The following is a 17,990-nucleotide window of genomic DNA, read 5'->3' as shown; positions in this document are numbered from 1 at the left end:
ATTCCTTTTTAAATTCAAAGAGTAACGTATGGGACATGATTCTTTATCCGTATGACATTAGCAAATACTCTGTATAATATTCGTATCAATAGTTAATTTTACAACTACCAAAAAATATATTATAGAAAAAGAAAACATCAACCTAAAATCATCAATATTCATATAGTAAATTTACCTATGTACATTGCTACGTATAGTTTTTCATGAATTTCTCATCTATGTTTTATAACTATTTAATTAAATCTCGGTAGTTTGCGTAGTCAACGATTAAATTTGTAAAGTAAATTAAGTCTTGTAACCCTTATTCTATTCCAGTAAGTTGCATACTAATCCAATCTTTTATACCTTACCATAATAGAGTATGTGTTGTAATATAACCATGATGTCGTATGCCGCAAGAATTATTTGAAGATTGGCTCTATGAATTAAACAACCAAGCTATCCACTCACTTAATATTGTACCTGAAATTTCGAACCAAAGTGCATAGTTAGTAATTCATAGATAAGAAAGACTGTGATATAGCGTAATACGAAACAATACCTAATAAACAAACACAATATTAGCATAGCAATTAACTAATTGTAATCGTAATATAAATTATACACATCAATCAAATAACAAAGAGATCCAACGTTAAAAAAAAAATTAGATGAATTGATTTCATTAGAAGTTTTATGTAGTCCCTTTTATAGGTCAAGCTACACAAGTTTGAACTCCTTAAAAACTCTTTATTATCTCTTCTATTAAATAATATTATATTAATATATATAATATTATATAAAGTTGTTATATGAATTTATGAATTATTATAGACTTAATTAGTGGTGAAATTCTATTGATATAGAAACACAATTTTTTAATATTATCTATCGCTCAAGTAGTTTGTAAAACTTGGACTCTCTATAATCGCTCGAAAAAAGCTTCCTTTATTAATATAGATAGATATAGATATAGATATATAGATTGATCTTTGTCATCTTTAATTGCAAGGAATGAGAGACAAGGGAGGGAACCACGATGAAACAATGACACCCAACAAGTCGAACTCATTAAACCCACAAGAGTCAATCACAGATCACCAACCACTTCAAGTCTAAAACCCTAAACCCTAGGAACACACATGAACTAGAACTTCCTGTCCTCCTTCTCCCTTGTTTCTCCTTCTAGACTCTTCTTCACACATCTTCTCATCTCCTTCCTTATAAACCCTCTCCACCTTTTCTCCTTTCTCCACCCTTACTGCTTCGTCGTCATCATCATCATCATCTTCACTACATTTTCTCTGTATTTCCGATTTTATCTTTGATCAATCAAACATGTTTCGTGCAGTCGCCACCCTCGCTTCCCGTGCTCGATCAACCAGCACTCGCAATGTATGCCATCTTTTTTCGACTTTCGATACGGGTTTTTGCTTTTTAATGATCGTTTATGTGATTATGGATCTATTCTCTTCTGGGTTTTTGGTTTCGTAATTGGTTATTAACTTGTTTGCTTAAAGATTTAAACTTTTATTATTTTTTTCGATACGGGTTTTGGGCTTTCATTGATCATTTGTGTTTCTATGGATATATTATTTTCTGGGTTTTTGGTTTGATCATTGGTTATTGATTTATTTGCTGAAAGATTGAAACTTGTCTTATTTATGCCTATTGTATGCTATAGGACCATTTTAATCTTAAGACGGATATATCAATAGAGACTAATTGTTTGTGAGGGTGAAGTTGTGATTGGATTATATTTGATTCAACTATCAAATTCAAATCTTCAATTTTAATTTTTGCGGAATTGGGTGTAGAAATTCTAACACACTGCTCTGGATTATACTCTATTAGTCTTTTGTAAGACCGTTTTCCTGTAAAACGGATGCAAGTTCGCAACCATCAAGAAATCATTATTATTAGTGGAAAACTAGTTACAAAAATAACCTGCTGTACACTTGTACTTAATGCTTATGTAAGGCCGCCTTACACAAGTATTCGTGTTCAATTATATGTTTCAGAATGTGAACGACTTGCAGTTTTCTGCTGCGAGAATGAAAGTTTTTTAGCTCTATTTGTCATGATTGAGACGTTTTTTAATGTGTTTTTTGTGTCTTGTTATATGTAGGTTGCAAATTTGAAGTGGAGCAGGAATTATGCAGCTAAGGAAGTAAGGTTCGGTGAGGACGCCCGTAAGTCAATGTTGAAGGGTATCGAAGAGCTCGCAGATGCGGTTAGAGTTACAATGGGACCAAGGGTGAGGTTTCTTAACTTGGTTATTTTTGTAAAAGTTGTTACAGATAGTCATTAGTTGCGAATTGTATTATTGCGCTGATTCATTTTGCGACATTCATATCAATTTTGAACTGTGTCATGTGTATATTTGTATTTGTTGAACATTTAAGTCTTCCCTAGAAGGGTAAGTTCGTCCAAAATATGATTATGGGTTGGAGGGGCATTAAAGAACAGAATGTGTGTTATCTAGTATTCTTTTGTCAGATGTTAGAAATTTTTCACTGTATTATATGGATTCGACTTCTAAAAGTAATAATGATGCTAGCATTGGTAGGTTTTATAGGGCAAAGTTTGTGTCCGTGTTCTCTTAATTTAGATGTTGAATGATTGTACTAATAATTCGTTGGATTATAGGGGCGTAATGTGATAATTGAACAAAGCTACGGTGCTCCTAAAGTGACAAAAGATGGTGTGACCGTTGCCAAGAGCATTGAATTCAAAGATAGATATAAGAACTTGGGTGCCAGCCTTGTTAAGCAAGTTGCCAACTCTACCAATGACGTTGCCGGGGATGGTGAGTATTGAAACTTTAAGTTATTGATCTGTTCTATCAGTTTAATCGAACTTCTTTGTTGCATTGATTTTCATATGAGGCTACAATTGTCGGACAGGACTAGTTTATCATTGTTTGTTATATTAACCAAGTTGAACGTGATAATATTACATGTTGCGTAATTGTGCTTAGAAATTTAGTCACTACATCCTTCGGATAAAAATTACCTTCTATAGTTCAGTTGATAATTACGTACTTAGAGGTCTTGTCTGTTACTGGCTTGATTGCGGCATATGAAGCAGGATAATCTGAAAGCACACTCGATAACCATATAACGTATAACACAACACTAAAAGAAACAGTTAGAAACATTAGTGAAGATGGAATGACGGGTATGGACTGTTTATCACTGTGGTTTGATTTCTAGACCCATACCTACATACATGCCAGTCATCATTGGTATAATGTTTAAACCCTATACCCCTGACTTGTGCACCATTTGTCTGAACACTACTCTTACCCGTTGCAGCCTGGGTGCATAATGTACTATGGTGTTTGCTTTCATCCACCCTGTTGGTTCCCTCCATTACCTTACTTGTTCATTGATAGATGGACCATTAAATTTTGAAATGCTGCATGTTAGCGTATAAAGAGAACACTTTGTCCTATCAATTTAACCCTCTCTGATTAGTTTTACGTTTTAACTTATCTCTATTGCAATTTTAGGTACTACATGTGCGACAGTTCTTACTCGTGCTATATTGATTGAGGGAGTTAGATCTGTTGGAGTTGGAATGAACGCAATGGACCTTCGACGTGGTATGACAATGGCAGTTGATGCTGTTGTAAACTACTTGAAGAGCAGAGCAAGGATGATTAGTACCTCCGAGGAGATTGCTCAGGTTTGTGATATGTTACTCTTTGCAATGAAATATGTGGAATAATTGTAAGCTATGGATTTAATATGGTCTGTCGCCTTTCATTTTGTAGGTTGGTACTATCTCTGCTAATGGTGACCGGGAGATTGGTGAGTTGATTGCAAAGGCTATGGAAAAGGTTGGCAAGGAAGGTGTCATCACAATCCAAGTAAGTTGTTTAGTCTAGTTTAGTTCCGCATTGAGTTTAAGAAGATAAAGGTTATCTCTTTGTGCAGTAGTCTAGTTATCGGTGGAGTTTCACAACAATGAATCTGTTTTTATCGGTTCCTTTTGTAGGATGGCAAAACATTGTACAACGAGTTGGAAGTTGTTGAAGGTATGAAGCTGGACAGGGGTTACATATCTCCCTACTTCATCACCAATCAGAAAACTCAGAAATGTGTAAGCACGCTTCTCCAATTCCTGTGCCTCACATTCTATTTATAGCAGAGTTCCATTCTCTGAAAACATGTGGATGCATAGTCTTGACTGGGTACCTAATGATTTCAGGAATTGGATGACCCACTTATTTTGATCTACGAAAAGAAAATTACCAGTGTAAATGCTGTAGTGAAAGCTCTGGAGCTGGCCTTAAAGGTATGCGACCACTTACTAGAACACTTTGGCACCTGATTTGAATTTTGCAAAATTTTTATTTTTTCATTCACGATCTTCGTGCAGCGACAAAAGCCTTTATTGATTGTTGCGGAAGATGTTGACAGCGAGGCCTTGGCAACTCTTATTTTGAACAAGATTCGTGCTGGTCTAAAGGTAGTTATATCTCTTCTATTTACAACTCTCTCTTATCGTGCTATGCAATCGAGGTATTTTCTTAATCGTGCGCCTGTTACTTCTGGCAGGTTTGTGCTGTTAAAGCTCCTGGATTTGGTGAGAATAGGAAGGCCAACTTGCAGGATCTTGCAACTCTCACTGGAGGACAAGTGAGTTTTCCTAAACTGCACCACCTATTTTTTTTATTGGAGAAGGCAAACTTTGGCTAATCCAATCTCGGTGTCTTTTGTGTAGGTGATAACTGAAGAACTTGGCATGAATATGGAGAAAGTTGATCTTGATATGCTTGGTTCATGCAAAAAGGTAAGCATATACTGGTTTGCAGTTTACCTTTTCCTGAGTCTATAAAGATCGTGCCTCTGTGGGGTTCTCTTAAAGCACCTCAAAATACGGTATCAAAAATTGGCGATTCTGTAAACATATGGCTCGTGGAGTCCCTTGGAGAACTTGACACTGTAAATTTGTATTTGTATTCTCTGTTGTAGCACTTAACATTTAATAATGGTGTCCTGCAGATTACTATCTCGAAGGATGATACCGTCATTCTTGATGGGTCAGGTGACAAAAAGTCCATTGAGGAGAGATGTGAACAGGTTTGTTTACCTCTTATTACATTATTTGCTTTTTAATGCCATGAGGTAATGGCATTATGATTTTGACAATTTTTGCTGTCATGATTTCTGCAAAACAGATAAGATCTGGAATCGAACTAAGTACATCTGATTATGATAAAGAGAAGTTGGAGGAGAGGTTGGCTAAGCTTTCCGGCGGAGTTGCTGTTTTGAAGGTTTGTCTCACTCTTTGGTCTTTTAGTTCTAATATACTAGCATTACTCTTTTTGCATTGTGAGTCTTAACAAGATTATAATTACATCTCACAAAAAAGTTCTAGGAGACCGCACACGTGAGATCAATACATTTATCATGTATATTCCTTCCACCTCAAATTTATTTGGTTGCCAACTTGTTTCAGTGTTGACCATTACTCTCTGAATATGGGCAGCAAAAGTGAACTTTGTCATGTTTAACTTTTCATAGTAATGATAAAAACACTCCGAAGTGCGAATTTCTAAAAAGTTGATCCATATCTCACAAAAAAGTTCTAGGAGACCGCACACAGGAGGTCAGTATTACAGTTGCATGTTCCAAACAAACGTGAAACGTTTGGTCACAGTCGAGTCGACTCTATTTGTTGGCCAAAAGAAATATACAATAATTTCGTAGGTGTCACATAAGACTTGTTGATCACATAAATGGTTTCAATGATCAGATCGGAGGAGCTAGTGAAGCTGAAGTTGGTGAAAAGAAGGATCGAGTGACCGATGCCCTAAACGCCACTAAAGCCGCAGTTGCCGAAGGTATTGTGCCTGGTGGTGGTGTTGCTCTCCTGTACGCCTCAAAAGAACTTGATAAAGTACAAACGGCCAACTATGACCAAAAGATTGGCGTACAGATCATTCAAGCAGCCCTTAAAGTATGCTTCTTTTGATATCTTTATTGGTGGCTTAGTTTATATATGCAAACTGAACCGTCTTTTCTTGATTTTATACTCCTGTATAATGTGTTATGCTTTGTTTGCTAAAGTGGCTGACATTTCTTTTGAATGATCGTATTACAGACTCCTGTATACACTATTGCATCAAATGCTGGTGTCGAGGGTGCTCTCATTGTTGGCAAATTGCTGGAGCAGGATGACCATGACCTTGGTTATGATGCTGCCAAAGGTACAAGTTATTTGTCTGATACACGTTTAAGATGATGATTCACGTTTTTCGTCCCAACATCAATTTCGGCAGTAAAAACTGTTTCTGCTGTTTGTATTAATTGTAGTTTGGTTGTTTGATTGAGCAGGAGAATACGTAAATATGGTGAAATCAGGGATCATAGATCCCTTGAAGGTTATTAGGACAGCTTTGGCTGATGCCGCCAGGTAAGCCTAGTTTCGGTTTTGACTTTTCCTAATCCTGCAACTCTAATTCTTGTAACAGTTGACTAAAATGTGTTAATTCACTGCAGTGTGTCGGCCTTGATGACGACGACTGAGGCTGTTATTGTGGAGGCACCTAAAGACGAGAAGGACTCATCTCCACCCATGGGCGGCGGTATGGGTGGTATGGGAGGCATGGACTTTTAGTGGGCTAAGTCCGTTTAGAGAACCGCCAATGCGGTTTTGCATACATGTTATTTTAGCCCATTTTAGTTGCGTAGAAGAATTATTTGTACAACAACAGAGTAGTTCAAGTGAATACTTCTTAGAACAAAGATTTTGCACTAAAGAGAATAATGGGATTTCCCTTCCTAATTGCATTTTTCTTTGTTGCTTTCAGAATCTCTTTAGTAGTCTTATACTTCTTGGTCCGTTAAGGACATTGTTTTTTTTTATATGGAAAGAAAACTAGGTCAATCGAAATTGATCCATTAACACCCTCACGGATGAAAGCGGTAATTGAAAATCAGAAAATTTCCGAACTACTCGAAGTGCTAGGACATTGTTATTATCTCTCTTAATTCATGGTTGACTTGTTTAACGAGTTTCTCTTAATCGTACTGTGTCAAAATTGCCAGTAGTACTATTGATATACAAGCTTAAATGAAAAGTACATTATTGAGTGGTTAAATGCTACTAGTACATTATTTCAACAAGAACACTCGTCTAAAATTCAAAAATCTCTCAATTCTTCGGAAAACCGCTTTAAATCTCTCCCCTTTCATTTTCCTTTGCCCTCATTTGCTATCTAAACAAGGATTTTAAATCCTTTAGTCTCCCTCCCTTTCTTTTCTCTCCAAACCATTCAGCCCAAACGCACCCTAAAAGTTGCTTGTTGAGCTGCAGCTGGTGGTGGCAATATCGAAGAGCTGCAGCTGGTGGTGGCAATATCGAATGGGCGAATTAAGTATCCACTATATTTGGCGAGATGGAGAAATACTATTAAACTACGACTTTTAAAATGAAAACAAACCGTCATACTCTATACAACAATCATATTGTAATTGCACGCATTTCAAAATACTACCCCCTTTCTTTTTTGTTACGATTAGAATTCTAAAAGTATATCCCATAGACCCATACCGACAGTTGGACAACCGTATAATTTAAAGATAAATTCTTCCTAAGTTTGAGTTTTTCATGTATCATTTTTAAAAATCACAAATTTTTAAAAGAGACGGCTTTTCGGAGGTTATCATGTAAAAAATATAAAAACAATTTGGAGATGTAAAGTAAAACCCTAAACCCATAGAAAGTGTGTTCCCAAATCTACCCTTTCTTGTTCTCTACTTCTCCACACTATTTCTTCCATCCTTTTCTTCTTCTCCATTATCTTCCTCTCTTCTCCGACCAACATTCAACCATGTTTCGCGCCGCTGCCACCATTGCCGCCCGTGCTCGCACCGCCACCACTACACGCAACGTATGTTCTTCCTCCCCACCTTTTTCACTTTCTCTATCTTTATTGTCTTCTGAAACTTGAGATTGTGTTTCTAAAAATCATTTGTGCATCATGATTTAATCCTTTTCTGGGTTTTTTGTTTCATGATTTAAGCTTTTCTGGGTATTTTTTTGTTTCGTGATTGAATCTTTCAATCTTCATTTGCAGTTTGTGCTGCAGAAAGTTACCAGTATCTGTTTCTAATTCTATGCTGCAATATTGAACTTGTTTGTGTACTATTGAATTGTTTTACGGATACCTCCGTCTTAAATAAGAATTTATGTTTATGTTTATATTATGTATGAAGATTCAAACTTTTATTGGGTAGATTGAAGCTTTTTGTGATCTACTCCCCCGTCTCAATCATTTGTTTACCTATCATTACCCCTTAACAAAGAAAAAATGGTAAACAAATGACCCAGACATAGGGACTATGCAAATAATGCAATTTAAGGTGTTTAGTCAATAGGCGCCTTTGTACACGAGGGAGATTAGGACATTAGGAGTATTATTTATTTGTTACTTCCTCCGTCCCAATCATTTGTTCACTTTTGATTAAAATAACCACTGCAATCAATAAAAAAGGTTAACTAATGATTTGGATGAAAGGAGTAGTTCTTAAGATTTGAGGTTTTTTGTGTTTTGCATAAGTGTGAAGATCAGTACTTTTGATCATCTGAATATGAAAGCATTCACATCAGAGTCTAAGATTCAGATGTTTTTTGTGTATTTATTTTTCCGTAGGTTGCGAAATTGAATTGGAGCAGGAATTATGCAGCCAAGGAAGTTAGGTTCGGTGAGCATGCCCGTAAGTCAATGCTGAGGGGTATTGAAGAGCTTGCAGATGCCGTCAAAGTTACAATGGGCCCAAGGGTGAAGTTTCTTTAACTTGAAAGTTTTACATTTGACATATCTAACAGGATTTTTATTCTCTAAGTTTTGTTAATTGGGTGGATTTTAATATGAGACTGATGCACATGTAAATTTTTGGAGGTCCATCATATTGTCTCGACATATAGACATAGGATGATGCTAGGATTTGGTATGTTTTGGAGTGGGAAATGTGGAATCGTGTACCCTTGATTTAGATGTTAACTGAGTGGATTAATGATGTTGTATAATGGTTGGTTTATAGGGGCGTAATGTGATAATTGAGCAAAGCTATGGTGCTCCGAAAGTGACAAAGGATGGTGTGACTGTTGCTAAGAGCATTGAGTTCAAAGATAGGTATAAGAACCTGGGCGCCAGCCTTGTTAAACAAGTTGCCAACTCTACCAATGATGTTGCCGGAGATGGTGAGTAATTATCCTCTGAACTAGTGCTATGTAACTTGGTTCTTTATGTTGTTTTATCATTGCATTGATTAATAGGTTGCATAACTTAGGTTCTCCACTAGTGTTGATTGTCATTTGAATCTAGGATTTTTAAATTACGTTCACATGATAATGCTGCTTATAAATTGAGTTTTTACATCCTATGGATGTGATTTGTGCTTTATAGGTCGCGTATAATTACATGCTTTGTCATTTTGTGGTTTAGGGCAATAACAACGGTGCAAAATAAGGAGTTTCATATTTTTACGGAACTCCTTACTCAATGATTTACAAAGTAAGGAGTTCTTTGTATGAAACCGGTTTGTAAAATAGAGACTAGTTTCACATTTATAAGGAACCTTTACCATTGAGGAGAAATAATAAGTTCCATGTATAATGATGTGGCACTGAAAAAATAATCAAGTCACTTCATACAAAGGAAGAAGCTTGTGCTCTAGAACAATTAGCTAGCTATAATGAGCCTGAGGACTAGGATAGTAGGATGCCATGGAGCTGGCGCTGTGTCCACACTCGTTCCATCATGGTTTAAGCTCCCTAAATCACAATCTTAATGGTTAAAGATCTGGAAACATACTCGTTATCCATCTAATGATTATTTTTTCATGAATATTATTTTTGATTGTTATTTGAAGAAGAAGAAACTGGCAACTTCCAAAAGTAGTCATTCTTACTATGAAGTATGGTTTTCGCTTTTATCCGCATAAATCAAATCCTCCCGGATTGTTGAAATGCAGTGTGTTTGCTTCTAAAGAGAACACTCTTTTGTTCTATCGTTTTGAACTCACTTGAGTTAGTCTTTAACTTATCTCTATTGCAACGGTAGGTACCACATGTGCGACAGTTCTTACTCGGGCTATTTTGATTGAGGGAGTTAGATCAGTTGGAGTAGGAATGAATGCAATGGACCTCAGACGTGGTATGACAATGGCAGTTGATGCTGTTGTAAACTATTTGAAGAGCAGAGCAAGGATGATCAGCACCTCAGACGAGATTGCTCAGGTTCGTGATAAAACTAATTCGTTACTCTGCGATGAAAAATGCAGTATTATAACTATAACCCTCTGTATTAAAAATGTATTAAAAATGTTCGGGTGCCTTCCCTTTTGTAGGTTGGTACTATCTCAGCTAATGGCGACAGGGAGATTGGTGAGATGATTGCTAAGGCTATGGAAAAGGTTGGCAAAGAAGGCGTTATCACAATCCAAGTAAGTTGTTCAGTCTATTTCTTGCTTTAGAAGTTAAAGAATGGACTTTACAATTATGAATTTTTCTTGTTCCTTGTTCTGCGATTCAGTTTTATTTTCGGACTCGAGTTTTATGCAGTATTCTAGTTATCCTTGGAGTTTCCTAGTAAAATAGGAACGAATCTGATTGTATTGATTACGTTTGTAGGATGGCAAAACATTGTACAATGAGCTTGAAGTTGTTGAGGGCATGAAGCTGGACAGGGGTTACATATCTCCCTACTTCATCACCAACCCGAAAACCCAGAAATGTGTAAGCTTACTTTCTGCTTCCCAAACTCCATTGTAAGGTAGTTTTGTGCCTTGAAATCAACATATGGATATACTGACTTGATTGGATACCGAATGCTTGCAGGAATTGGATGACCCACTTATTTTGATACACGAAAAGAAAATTACTAGCTTAAATTCTGTAGTGAAAGCTCTGGAGTTGGCATTGAAGGTACTGTAATTGTTAATCATTTCGGCACCTGCTTATGAGTCTTGCTAGTCTGTTAACATATAGGGTCCGTTTGGATACAATTTTAGGAGGGAAGGGGAGGGGAGGGGGAGTGATGGGAGGTGAAGGGAGGTGAAGGGAGGGGAGAGAAGGGGAGGGCAAATGGGATGTGAGTGTTTGGATAACAAAAATTATGAAGGGAAATGGAAAGGGAGGAAGGAGGGAGATGAAGAATGGATGGAGGATTTAAGGATGTTGGTGGTATAATTAGAGTCCAAATAATGTTTTCTTTCCAAATCTTGCCACCCTTGAAAAGATTATAGTTTGTTCTATAGAATGAAAAATAAGTCCTCTCATTTCTCTCCCCTTCCATTTCCTTTCTCCCATATTTTTTATCCAAACAAAGGAAATTGAATTCCTCCCTTTCCCTCCCCTCCCCTTCTCTCCAATTCCTTCAATCCAAACGGACCCTTAGTTAATTTGTGATCTCCAATGCAGAGGCAAAAGCCATTGCTAATTGTGGCTGAAGATGTCGACAGTGAGGCCTTGGCAACTCTCATTTTGAACAAGATTCGTGCTGGTCTAAAGGTTCTTATATCCACTTTGTACAATCCTCTTGCTCTTGTTGTGCTGCTTCAATTTCGAGGTTATTTTTTTTTTAATCATGAACTTGCTACTTTTGATAGATTTGTGCTATTAAAGCTCCTGGATTTGGAGAGAATAGGAAGGCCAATTTGCAGGATCTTGCCACACTTACTGGGGGGCAGGTGAGTTTCCTTCTAAACAGCTCTCACTGAACCTACCTATGACCTCTTTTGGGGCTTTTGGGGAAACTTTCGGCGTTGTGATTTGACGTTGTTTGTGCAGGTCATAACTGAAGAACTTGGCATGGACTTGGAAAAGCTTGATATTGATGTGCTTGGTTCATGCAAAAAGGTAAACATATACAATTTTTTATTTTCCTTTTTATTAGTCTCTCTATGAGTATGAGCAGTGTGTATGTGTATCAACATCCTCGTTCTGAATATTCTAGTTTATGTCTTTAGTAGGTGCTCTAATAACACAATTTTTAAATGTGGTATCCTTCAGGTAACTATCTCAAAGGATGATACGGTCATTCTTGATGGCTCGGGTGACAAAGCGTCCATCGAAGAAAGATGCGACCAGGTGGGTAATGGGTTGGTTAACCTCTTGTTATAATATTTGCTTTGGGTGTTCTTGACATTATGAATTTGACAATTTCTACTATCATGATTTGTACAAAACAGATTAGATCTGGAATTGAACTAAGTACATCTGATTATGATAAGGAGAAGCTAGAGGAGAGGTTAGCTAAACTTTCTGGCGGGGTTGCTGTCTTGAAGGTTTGTTACACTGTTTCGTACTTGCGTCCTTCAGCTACAAATTTTCGCACAAAGTTTTCGCTTCTTTGCATCGTACTACAATGTCTGTGTCGCTCTACAACAATATATGAGTAAATCTTTTGTGTACTCTTATGAAAGCATTTCTTACTATGAAAGTACTAATATATTAGGTTTCTTAAGATTCAAGTTTCATAATTTTCTCAATATTTTTTGTGACCAGATTGGAGGAGCTAGTGAAGCTGAAGTCGGTGAAAAGAAGGATAGGGTGACTGATGCACTAAATGCAACTAAAGCCGCAGTTGCTGAAGGTATTGTTCCAGGTGGCGGTGTTGCTCTCCTGTATGCTTCAAAAGAACTCGATAAATTGCAGACGGCCAATTATGACCAGAAGATTGGTGTACAAATCATTCAAGCGGCCCTTAGAGTATGTGTGCTATGGCCATTTTTTTATGTTTGTAACTACAATTATGATCTGTGATGTTCCATTTTGCTGAAGTTGCTGGCAATTCATTAAGAATGCTCATCTGTACAGACCCCAGTTTACACGATTGCTTCAAATGCTGGGGTCGAGGGAGCTCTCGTCGTTGGGAAATTGCTGGAGCAGGATGATCATGACCTTGGTTATGATGCTGCCAAAGGTACTAGCTAATATATCTGCCACCATGGGCTTTCGTATGGGCCTCGTCGACTAATTCTTTTTTCCCCATCAATTTATCTGATAAATTAGGGAAAGATTTTCAGCATTATATCAGTAATTATGGTAAATATGAGTTTTAACTCTATTTATCATGATATATTATCAACAAACTTTCCCTATTAAGCCTATTATCATGTGCCTTAGGGCACATGTTAGAAAATCCGTTAATATAATACCGAGCGACTTATTTCTTTTCATATTGAATCTCTTGTTTATTGTCTTGTAGATGTTTTGTACTATTTTTTTCCTCGATATTTAATTTAATAATTAGAAGTATAGTTTTACTTTTACGTCTCTTTTAAAAGATTTCCCACTTTATGTTTTTTCCTTTTCTTCTATCGAAATATTATTTATTTATCTTATCACTATTTCCCTTATTTTTCTTTCTTTGACCTCTTATTGATTTTCTTATTGATAATTCGTGTTAGCTGACCTTTAATTATTTTCGAATGAAAACTTTGTCGAGTTTGTATAGAATGTCAAATGTTTTTATACCGACATTTTTCTATCGAGCAGGTGAATACGTAGACATGGTGAAGTCCGGTATCATAGATCCACTCAAGGTTATTCGGACAGCTTTGTCTGATGCCGCCAGGCAAGTCTAGTTTTGGATTATATCTTTCTGCCTTGCCACTTCAGCAACTTTATTAACATGTGTCATTTGCTGCAGTGTGTCGGCTTTGATGACTACAACTGAAGCTGTAGTGGTCGAGGCACCCAAGGACGAGAAGGACGCATCTCCACCCATGGGCGATATGGGAGGTATGGGTGGCATGGGCTTTTAATGGGCTTTACTCCATTTGATGAACCTCCATTGACTACAACCAGCCGTTTCCGTTTGAAAATCATGGCCCCAAGATCGGCGTTGGTTCTCAAGCTCTTCCCAAGCTAGCTGCTTAGGAAGAGTTTTATGTAAAACAACATACTTAAAAGAGAGTAGTTCTTAGTAGTCAGACACTCTCATTAGACCAAAGATTTTGCATTTGAAGAAATGAGATTCCCTTTGCTGATCACTTTTTGTGCCGAGAAATTCTTAGGTACACTTGATGTTCTACGTTTTATTTTTTTTATCATACCGTCAAATAATGAGAATATTGAAATTAACAATATTTTTCGTGTATAATCAAGTAGAATAAAAAAAAGGGCTTTTGGTAGCTATGGTGTGCCGTGATGTGCTCTTCTTTGTGCTATTGAGCTTGTTTTAATCTTCATCGTCAGCTGTCGGTGCGTATAAAAAAAGGGTTTTCGGTTGCTAAGGAGCTTGTTGGTATACAACGCATATCAAAATAGCGCGAGTATGATACTGTTTTATTCAGAAAAAGTTTTGGGAAGGTGACTGTAATACAAGCTTTTTCCAGGTCCCTACCTTAAACTTACAAATCATGTACACAAATGAATGGTAATAACTTAATCTAGTGTGGAGCTGATTTTTTTTGCCTTCAGCATTCAACCTTCCTTGTGATCTGTTGACACTCCGCTTCCATTGTATCAGGAATTAGCCTAGAAATCGAAGATGTCTTAGCTTGGGATTACGATGAAAGTATCTTGTACAATGTCTCATTTTCGAATCCCCTACCAAAAAAATATTGAGATTCCGCAAAGTCATGTTCAGAGAGGCATGTAGTGCTCCAATGCTCCCATGTCACATCTTTACTGCACTATGGGCTGCTTCTTTCACTAAGCTACCGTCGTTAAACACCTGCCTAGCCTTCATCGCATCATCCCATCTCATGTTTGATGCATATAAGTTAGACAGCATTATCTGGTAACCGGTATTTTGTGGTGACAACTCCAAAAGTTTTCTCCCAGCGACTTCACCGAGTTCTATATTATCGTACATCCTACAGGCATCCACAAAAGCACCCCATATGGCATGAGAATCTGATGGATTAACAGAAGAAAGGTGATCAGCAAGTATACTGTCGATGAGTTGATACGCTTCATCTAATCTCCCTGCGCGGCCGAACATGTTGATAAAACAAGTCCAATGCTCCAAATCTGGGTGAATTTTGTACTTGTTAACCATCAGGTTAATATAGTAGCAACCTTTGTCGATCATGCCGGAATGGGCGCAAGCAAAAAGCAAACTTTTGAATGTAATTGAATCAGGTTCATGTCCGTCTTGACTCATCTGGGTTAGTAGTTCACAAGCCTTTTCTTCCTGACCGTTGATACCAAATCCCGCGATCATCACATTCCAAGACCATTGATCTCTGGTTTCACCCATTTGAACAAATAAAGATCTTGCTTTGTGTATGAATCCATTTTTAGCATATGCATCCATTAATGAATTCATAACAGCAGTATCAGAATCAAACCCAAGTTTAGAAACAAAAGCGTAAGCTACATCGGCACCATGAGGAGTTAACACGACAGCAGATGCGTGAATTAGACTGATTAAAGTTACAGAATCAGGTCTATGAACTCTGTCCAATAGCATTTGAGAAAATAATGTCAGGACTTTTGAGCAAGAATCAAACTTGACATACCCAGTAAACATAATGTTCCACGTGACCGTATTTTTCACGTTCATAAGCTGAAAAAGTTTTTCCGAATTTTCAACAGACTTGCATCTCATGTACATGTCTAGCAGAGCATTTTCCACTTTAAGATGAGTATAAAAACCTTTAATCAAACAATAGGCATGTCCCATTTTTCCTATCTTCAGTGATCCTAACTTCCCGGACATTTGCAGAAGCGCGATTGCAGTAATTGAATCAACTGGAATCTGACTGCAGACCATTTGCACAAATAGTAGCATCCCTTTATCAGCCCTATTATTCAGATAATACGATGTTAACATTACGTTCCATATAGGAGTATCAGCTAATTTGATATCATTGAACAAATGTTCAGCTCCAACTATATCGTAACATTTCCCGTATGCATCAATCAAAGCAGTTCCTAGAACAACATCTGTTATCATGTCGATCCCTTTCTTCTTAATCAATGCATGGATTGATCTTATACTGTCAGAACTTCTGAGGCTAGAGTATGCAGGGATAACATTTGCAAGAGTGACAGCATCAGGGTTCATTATAGAATGTGTACATAACCTTTTAAAGCAATTCACAGCCTTGTAATAGCAACAGCTTTTTACGTATCCCAAGATTAGCGAATTCCACGAAACAAGACTCTTTTCAAACACCTCATCCTCAAATAACAATTCAGCATACTCAATCTTCCCACACTTTGCATACAAGTCAAGAATGGTATTTCCTAAGCGAAAATCAGAAAATAACCCTGCACGAATACAGCGGCCATGAATACTCTGTCCTAAATCAAGATTTCCTCCATGAGTACACGCAACTACTACACCTAAAAAAGTAACGTTATCATGAACTAAATTACATTCTTTCTTCATTGTGTGGAATAAATTCAAAGCTACAACCCAATCCCCATTTTGTGCATACCTTGTAATCAACGAGTTCCACGAAACCACGTCTTTCTTTTCCATACCGTCAAAAACACAATGCGCCAAGTCTAGCCTACCCATCTTAATATACATCGATATCAACATATTGCAAATAACAGTATTCCTGTTTAACCCACATTGAACAACATAATCATTCACCCACCTCCCCTTCTCCAATCTCCTCAACTCACCACAAGCCGCGATTGCTTTACAAACCGATCCATAACAAGGCGTATACCCAAACCCCACCATTTCCTCAAAAATATTCAAAACATCCTTAAACAACCCACAAGATCCAAACCGAGAAATGAGAGAATCAAAATACTGACTATTTCTCACAGGCATTTCATCAAACAGTTGTCGTGCAACGACAATGTCGTTAAATTCTAAATACACCTGAATCAAGCTAGTGTTAATACCAACCCATGATAGATATCCGCATTTGATCAAATACCCATGAAGGGATTTTGCGGGATCGATAAGGGAAATGCCAACACAAGACCGGAGAAGATAAGGGAACGCGGAAAAGGCGTCTGGAGTCAAAGAAATGGTGCTTGATATACATTTCTTCGAAAGGAGAAGGCATTGAAGGTATTTACGGGTTGCGGCGAAAGCATTGATAAGGGAAACAATGGCGGAAATATTCATGAGTGATCACAACAAGTGAAGAAGTTTCAACGGATTTTGCGCGGGAAAATTCGTTGGTAGTTGTTTAATTTGTTGATGAGTGGACGATATATTTTGAGAAACACATGCTCGGAATCTTGGATAAGACGGTTTTACATTAGAGCAAAATCATCTTATACTAACTAACGGTTTTACATTAGAGCAAAATCATCTTATACTAACTAGTTGTAAAACCTGTGCGATGTATGGGGCTCCCATTATGATTATTTGTAAAAATATATTCTTTACTTGATAAAAAAAAGTCCTACTATGTTGTCATTGATGAAAAAAAAATTTCTTGATTGGTGTAGATAATAACCGATGAATTATTAGTGCTTTTAGCATAAAAGTTTTGCCATCGATTAGTATTACATCAAGTGACATAGTTATAGTAATTAGTATGTAGCTAGCTTTTTCATCGTTACAGGCACAACCGGTTTTTAATTAAATACAAAACGCTCTCTCTATAAATGTGGTGAAGCTCACCAATATGAACCCTTAATAACGGAGACATGTCTTTATGAGTTTTGTAAATTATTTTACAACTATGTAAAACTGAATGATGTTACAAAAAACAGCAGGTATATATCATAATTATATATATTTAGTGCGTTGAGGGAAAATGTTAGATCTCTTACATCATAATTTTACGTTGACTATTTACAATTAAGAGTATTTATTCCTTATAAACATCTCGCAAAACTCAAATCCAAACTAAATTTCAATAGAATTAGTAGTCTTTAAACACAATCAAAATATCTCTGATTCTATTACATAGAATGAACGTTTTCAGTACCTTTTGTCGACTTTGGAACCCGTAAGTATCTTTCCTTCTACTATGAATTTTCCAAGGTGATTGATAATAAGATAGATCCCGTTAGATAACTCTCTTACGAAGTTAATGTTCTTCAACAACTTAACCGACATA

General features: G+C 36.9%; 3 protein-coding genes across 3 annotated transcripts; 2 read left to right on the top strand and 1 right to left on the bottom strand.

Annotated features, from left to right (window-relative positions):
- The first annotated feature begins 973 nt into the window (after positions 1 to 973).
- On the top strand, positions 974 to 6,804 carry LOC141642247 (chaperonin CPN60-2, mitochondrial-like). Its single transcript, XM_074450974.1, has 16 exons — positions 974 to 1,374; positions 2,108 to 2,236; positions 2,629 to 2,788; positions 3,494 to 3,669; positions 3,758 to 3,853; positions 3,982 to 4,086; positions 4,195 to 4,281; positions 4,366 to 4,455; positions 4,545 to 4,625; positions 4,711 to 4,779; positions 4,992 to 5,069; positions 5,168 to 5,263; positions 5,746 to 5,949; positions 6,094 to 6,199; positions 6,327 to 6,405; positions 6,492 to 6,804. Exons 1-16 carry the CDS (start codon positions 1,318 to 1,320, stop codon positions 6,607 to 6,609), a joined length of 1,731 nt encoding a protein of 576 aa, XP_074307075.1. The 5' UTR covers positions 974 to 1,317; the 3' UTR covers positions 6,610 to 6,804.
- An 874-nt stretch (positions 6,805 to 7,678) lies between these two features.
- On the top strand, positions 7,679 to 14,135 carry LOC141642246 (chaperonin CPN60-2, mitochondrial-like). Its single transcript, XM_074450972.1, has 16 exons — positions 7,679 to 7,885; positions 8,648 to 8,776; positions 9,039 to 9,198; positions 10,061 to 10,236; positions 10,347 to 10,442; positions 10,630 to 10,734; positions 10,837 to 10,923; positions 11,419 to 11,508; positions 11,607 to 11,687; positions 11,788 to 11,856; positions 12,010 to 12,087; positions 12,189 to 12,284; positions 12,505 to 12,708; positions 12,817 to 12,922; positions 13,498 to 13,576; positions 13,652 to 14,135. The coding sequence occupies exons 1-16, from the start codon at positions 7,826 to 7,828 to the stop codon at positions 13,764 to 13,766; spliced, it is 1,731 nt and encodes a 576-aa protein (XP_074307073.1). The 5' UTR covers positions 7,679 to 7,825; the 3' UTR covers positions 13,767 to 14,135.
- Positions 14,136 to 14,623: 488 nt separating this feature from the next.
- Positions 14,624 to 17,044, bottom strand: LOC141633673 (pentatricopeptide repeat-containing protein At4g21300-like). The gene has a single exon (XM_074446099.1). It carries the CDS (start codon positions 17,042 to 17,044, stop codon positions 14,624 to 14,626), a length of 2,421 nt encoding a protein of 806 aa, XP_074302200.1.
- Positions 17,045 to 17,990: the final 946 nt, after the last annotated feature.

The sequence above is a fragment of the Silene latifolia genome, chromosome 2, assembly GCF_048544455.1.
Source record: "Silene latifolia isolate original U9 population chromosome 2, ASM4854445v1, whole genome shotgun sequence".
Classification (NCBI taxonomy): Eukaryota; Viridiplantae; Streptophyta; class Magnoliopsida; order Caryophyllales; family Caryophyllaceae; genus Silene; species Silene latifolia.
Note: the sequence above shows the minus strand (reverse complement) of the source record. Positions and strands in the feature narration are given on the sequence as shown.

Coding starts and splice junctions, on each gene's coding strand:
- LOC141642247 (XM_074450974.1), top strand. CDS start 1,318: ATGTTTCGTGCAGTCGCCACCCTCGCTTCCCGTGCTCGATCAACCAGC. Junction 3,854..3,981: donor AAGGTGTCATCACAATCCAA/GTAAGTTGTTTA, acceptor TTCCTTTTGTAG/GATGGCAAAACATTGTACAA. Junction 6,200..6,326: donor TGGTTATGATGCTGCCAAAG/GTACAAGTTATT, acceptor TTGATTGAGCAG/GAGAATACGTAAATATGGTG.
- LOC141642246 (XM_074450972.1), top strand. CDS start 7,826: ATGTTTCGCGCCGCTGCCACCATTGCCGCCCGTGCTCGCACCGCCACC. Junction 7,886..8,647: donor CCGCCACCACTACACGCAAC/GTATGTTCTTCC, acceptor ATTTTTCCGTAG/GTTGCGAAATTGAATTGGAG. Junction 11,857..12,009: donor TGCTTGGTTCATGCAAAAAG/GTAAACATATAC, acceptor GGTATCCTTCAG/GTAACTATCTCAAAGGATGA.
- LOC141633673 (XM_074446099.1), bottom strand. CDS start 17,044: ATGAATATTTCCGCCATTGTTTCCCTTATCAATGCTTTCGCCGCAACC.